The 6,000-nt window shown below is 47.0% G+C and overlaps 1 protein-coding gene across 1 annotated transcript in view; it reads right to left on the reverse strand.

The window, feature by feature from the left end:
- LOC141344503 (UDP-glucose:glycoprotein glucosyltransferase 1-like) overlaps positions 1 to 6,000 on the reverse strand; it is a 58,316-nt gene that overhangs the window by 21,108 nt on the left and 31,208 nt on the right. Inside the window, exons 2-4 of the mRNA XM_073849387.1 lie at positions 4,831 to 5,037; positions 4,546 to 4,677; positions 4,333 to 4,463 (exon numbers count right to left, since the gene is read on the reverse strand). Of these exons, the coding sequence (XP_073705488.1) occupies positions 4,333 to 4,463; positions 4,546 to 4,677; positions 4,831 to 5,037 (470 nt within the window). The remainder of the gene's footprint in view (positions 1 to 4,332; positions 4,464 to 4,545; positions 4,678 to 4,830; positions 5,038 to 6,000) is intronic.

Raw genomic sequence — 6,000 nt, forward strand, 5'->3', positions numbered from 1 at the left:
ATAAAATAAAATAAGTGCAATAAAATGAAAAAATAAAATAAAACAAAAACTTAAAAAAATGCAATAAAAAACTGTAAATTAAAAATATGAAATAAAATTAAATAAAATGCTATAAAATGAAATATAAAATAAGTTACAGAATGAAATACAATTCAATAAAAAATGCAATACAATATAATTAAATGCAATGAAATAAAATAAAAATTAAATAAAAACTTAAAATGCAGTAAAATGCAATAAAATAAAAAAAAATCAATAAAATGAAATTAAATAAGATAAAATAATAAAAGAAAAAATAGTCATTAAATCTGAATGGCATAAGGAATAAGGCTATATTTGTGCTGCTTTTTACATCCAAAAATGTGACACTATATAAATCTTATATAAATACAAAATTACATTTAAATACATTATAGCCTATTACATTAATTTATCTAAATATTACTATATAAATAAATATTGTATTGATATTTAGTGCCACATTGTGTTATTTAGTTATTTAGAGGTGAAACAAAGAATTCTATTTGTGTCTGTGTCTCTTGATTTTGGTGTATTGTGTTTTGTCATTTATTGACATATATATTAGAGAAAGGATAAGAAACGTCTAGGTTATGAAGGTTACCCTCGTTCCCTGAAGGAGGGAACGGAGACGTTACATATGGGAACTTGCCTGAGAGACCAATCATCTCTGAGCCTTATTCAAAAGGTCAATGAACACTGGCGAGTGGTATTTGCATGCCAAGCCACTCCCCCATATTTACGGGTATATAAGAGGGCGGCTTGCAACCACTCATTCAGGTTTTCGCTGAGGAGCCGGATCGAGCCGGCGTCAGCGCGACGCCAGGGTCGTGGCAGGGGATGTAACGTCTCCGTTCCCTCCTTCAGGGAACGAGGGTTACCTTCGTAACCTAGACGTTCCCCTTCAGTAGTTTCACTATGACGTTACATATGGGAACAGACCCATGGAACAGGCCGCGACCCTGACGCTGCGTTACGCACAACCCCACATGCTGACAGGCGGACGTGTCAGCAGATGGAAGTTGTAACGTAACCTTCCCAACGCCCTGGGGGCCAGTAGAGGGGGCAACTCGAGGCAATTGCCCCTGCAGTGGAGGTCCTGTCGAGGAGCCCGATGCTGCTTGCCCGTTGCACATGGCACCTCAACCCGTGGTGGGCCACGGGCCAACTAGGCAGCAACACTGCGGGAAAACCCCTGTCCGGAGTGTGCCAGGGTGCCATGCCCATCTCGGAACTCGATCGTGCTGAAGCGGTCTCATATGAACCAAGCTCAGCGGCAAGATTGCGGCTGCAGCTGTCATATGCCCCAGGAGCCTCTATATTTTGAGAGGGACCGCTGTCCTGTGTCTGAATGATTTCAGACACTACAGCACTGACTGCGCGGTCTTGCTCTTCCCTCGGTTGACCTGAAGGCCCAGATGGCTGAGGTGCCGAAGCACCAGGTCCCTCTGTTCGCACAACAGATCTTGCGAGTGAGCTATGAGAAGTGAGCCAGTCGTCGAGATGGTTGAGAATGCGAATGCCCGCGACCTTCGTGAGAGAGGGACAGGCCAAATGGAAGCACCTTGTACTGACACGCTCGACCCTCGAAGCCAACCACAGAAGGGGTCTGTGTCGAGGGAGAATCGAGAGGTGAAAGTAGGCGCCCTCCAGGTCGATGACTGCAAACCATGTTAGCATGCAGCTTGTCATGAGCATCTTGAACGGCAGCCTGAGAAGGGACCGATTCAGGGCTCGGAGATCCAGGATGGGTCTTAACCCACCGCTCTTTCTGGGCACAATGAAGCAGGGAATGTAGAACCCTGACTTCATCTCGGCTGGGCTGATTGCATCCTTCGCCAGTAGGACTGCAACCTCCGCACGAAGCACAGCGGCATTTGTGTCTGAATGGACAAAAAGTGAAAAGGACGCCTCTGTACCTGGGTGGACGCCTGGCGAACTGAATCGCATAGCCGAGACGTACCGTCCGAATCAACCACTGCGAGGGACTGGGAGGCTGAAGCCAGGCTCCCAGCCGAGTCGCCAGGGGAATCAAGGGAGCGTTGACCGATGTGACCATGGTGGGGCAGCCTGGGGGGGAAAAAGGGAAGGGGACTGATCCCAGAAGGATGAACGTCCTGGAGAAAAGTCTGACTGCCATAAGCAGTGCTTACCTTCTTCCCTGGTTCCCGCGCTGGCGATATCCGGCTCCAAGTCCAGTTCCGAGGAGTGGAAGTGCTGCTCGAGAAGGGAACTCGGGGCCGAGGACCCAGAGGTGAAGAAACTAGCTCCTTTTTTTTTTTTGAAGAGCAATCTCATCACCTCTGGGCTGCCCGCGTCAGGGACGCTTCGCAGCTTTCCTGCGGTTGTTTTTGGCCGGTCCCTGAGAGGCGGGTGGCGCTTCTCTGTCGCAGCCGCCCGTCTGGCATCATGAGCCTCGGCGGGGGACGGAGCTGTTTCTTGGGGGCCGCAGGAGGGCGCCTTAGGCGACAAGCAGGCGGAGGTTGAGGCCCTGGCGGCAGAATGGTAGCTTTGCGGCGGGGCAAGATGTGTAAGATGGCCTCTGTCTGCTTCTGAACTGTCGAGAACTGCTGAGCAGTCCTTGACAGTGTCGCTGAATAGGCCGCTCTGGGAGATAGGAGCGTCGAGAAAGCGTGCTTTGTCGACATCTGCCATCTGGCCAGAGTCAGCCATAGGTGTCACTCTGGACCACAGCTGTTGACATCACCTGACCAAGGGAACGTGCCATGACGAAGCCGCGGGGGCCCTCCCCAAGAACCAATCATCCAGCCTGGAAGGAGCCCGGAGGCATTTTTTGTTTTTTTTCGTGGGGTACCCCGAGGCCGATCCCCCTGGCGGCTCGGAGGAGCATAGCCGGAAGCTCGGCGTCCACCTCAGACAGGACAGCGACCACGGAGGGGCGCTGAGCCGCCGAGACGTCCGCCTCACCCCCTGACTCTCCCTCTGATGCAGCGTCAGACATCTCATCTTCCTGAGGAGTACCGAAGGAGACGCTCAGCCCGGCGTGCGGGGAAGCGTACTGCTCTGGGAACTCAACGGGGATACGCTGAGGTGCAGAAGGTCGCAGGGCTTTGGATGCTGGCGGCGCGTTTTTTTTTTTTTTTTTAATAACTGTGATGTCACCCTCGCGTCTCGCAACAGTGGCCGAAAAACATTGACAGCTCAACGACCTGCCGGGAAGCCTGCTCGCGAATGAGCGGCGGGACTTCAGCGTAACCATGGTTATGCGTTCGCAATGAACGCACGAATCATCCGTGAACGGTGTTTCAGCACGCTCTCAGCCCAGGCATTCGAGGCAGCATTCATGTCCATCCTGCGAAGTGAGGAAACTGCCGCACCCAGAAGCGCACGGCCGGAAAGGCATCTCAAAGGAATGTCTTTCACAGCCGTGAGAAATTCACTCTTTTTTGGTCTGCCCAGGGAGGAGCGCGGCACCACTGTACACTCAGATGAGGCTGCTCGCTGGTATGCAGAGGCTTCTTAAAGCCGTGAAAATGGCAGCCCGCAGGATCCCGCTGGTGGCTGCCAAAATGCTCTTTTAGAAATGCTCTTTTAGATCGGCAGCACGCCAGCGGGGGAGAGAGTGAGAACTCATCGCAGGAATTCAATCTGTTGTTCGGCTCGAGCACAGAGAGGCTCTGAAGCGAAAATCTGAGTGAGTGGTTGCAAGCTGCCCTCTTATATACCCGTATGTACGGGGGACTGGCTTGGCATGCAAATACCACTCGCCAATGTTCATTGGCCTTTTGAATAAGGCTCAGAGATGATTGGTCTCTCAGGTGAGTTCCCATTTGTAACGTCATAGTGAAATGACTGAAGGGGAACTAGATTCGACCTGTCATCCATGTAAGCACCATAGCTAACCAAAACCTAGCAAGGCAAAGTTCACTCAAACTCTCTCAGAGAGGCATAGTGTCAGATTCAAGCGCTGATAAAGACAATGACTGCCTTCTCTATTACAGCCAACACTTCAATAATCAACCCTCTAAAAGTTTACTGAGAGGATAATGAACATGGTGTCACTATCTCAGTCTGCTCTTCCAGTAAATACACATAAAATGGCACGTTTACTACGTCTGTGTCTTCAAGGCAGACCGACACACTTCATTAAGATGAAGTAATTACTGCTGAGAGTTCATGTGATGGTAATGTGTAATGCATCGTAATCCTCCAACAGCTCTGACATGAGGACATTCTATACTCAAATGGGTTTGGAGCTCTGCTATTGGTTTAACAAGCAAATAACTTACACATTTGTTGATGCAGATGTTCAAATATGTAAGTAACCTGTTGCACAGGATTGTTCTAGCATACCTGTCCTCTACCATGCCCAGTTGTTGAATTTTGCCTTTAATGCGCTCTCCTGATGTCTTTAAGATAATGCTTTCCAGAAGCAGGAAATCATCCTGGTTGAAGACCTCCTTGTCTTCCAAAGGACCAATGATCTGCAGAGAAACAAAAAACAAAAAGGCAAATAAGAAGAGCTTTCACAGCCTCAGAAGTCTTGATATACAAAATCTAACTCACTCTTCCATTACTGATCACAGCTCTCTGGCCTTTCTGCAGTTTGAGGACATCCCGACAGTAGGCAGAGTGAGCCAACAGGAAGTTCACGTTAGGGGACTCATATGCACTTTTAAAGAGAGGAACATCCATGCCCTGTAGTGCAGAAAAATGCAGACAGATCTGGTTAAAGTGGTTCTATATTAAATTCTGCAGTTTAAAAGTGACATTCGCAGCAGCAACAGTGAAATAACCCAGAGCAAATAATCCATCACAGCTGTAAATGAATTACATGAGAGCTTATTTTACCCCGACAGCAAACTCCGCAATGTCACTTCCTCCGTAAAGAGCCTGTGCAGTCTCTTCTTTAGCCATTTTGGTGATGAAGTTTTTGGCGTTGTTGGCGGTTTGGGTCTGCATGGCTGCCCATATGGCTCGAGCAATTAGGCTGTTCTCATTAGACAGGTTCTCACTGGGATTGTTGATCACTCCTAATCGTACGTTATTACTGGTTTTCTACAGTAAAAAAGAAAGCAAATTATGATTAGTTCAGACTTTTCCACTCTAAAAAAGTTATAAAAACTATAAATGGAGTTGATATAAAAATAACAGGCCAGGTTTAGTGTTTGAAATATCCATTGCTGTTATCCATTTCAAGTTTTTAGTTTTAATTGGAAAAAAATAAAAATAAAAAAACAGTGTATATATACAGTGCACAGCATAAATGAGTACACCCCCTCTTAATATACATAAAAGATGTATTTTCTTAATGATCACTAATATAATTCATGGAAAGATGGCAATATTTAAATGTCCTGTTTAACTCTTGGAGGACGACCTCCTTAAATGCCCTGGTCTTTAATGGAGACTTTTGCTTAGCCCCTCTCTACAGAATCCCCCACAGCTGCTCAAGAGTGTTAATACTGAGTGAAATACATGTCCACTGAAGGATTTTCACCTTGGGAGAATAAATACCCTCATTGTCATGCTGAAAAAATGGCCAATAATGCAGGGAATGAGGGGAGGGTAGCATCTGCAGTTTCAGTTTTTTGTATTACATCACACAGTAGTGTGTGAATTCATGACAGCACTGATAAAGCACAGCTCCCTCACACCTTCGGCACTCATACATCCCTGTAGAAGAGCTTTACTACCACTGAATGTCACTGTAGGTACCAGGCACTTCTCGCTGTACTCCTCCTGTAGCAAAACCAGAACAATTTGGATGCTTTTGGATCCGAAATGATTGACTCGGTCCCTTGATTGACTCGGTCCCTTGACACCAGAGTATGGATTCCCAGAAGTCTATATTTTGTAAATATGGGCCTTGGAAGAGGTTAAATGAGTTTACTGTGCTTTGGCTACAGTAGGTAATTCTAGTGGTGACAATAACCATGCATGTCACTTCTGCAGGCTGCTTCATACTCTGTGAGATAAACGGTCACTCTTTTCATAGCTTTTGCCGGCTCTGATACTCTT

This window comes from Garra rufa, chromosome 10 (genome assembly GCF_049309525.1).
Source record: "Garra rufa chromosome 10, GarRuf1.0, whole genome shotgun sequence".
Taxonomy (NCBI): Eukaryota; Metazoa; Chordata; class Actinopteri; order Cypriniformes; family Cyprinidae; genus Garra; species Garra rufa.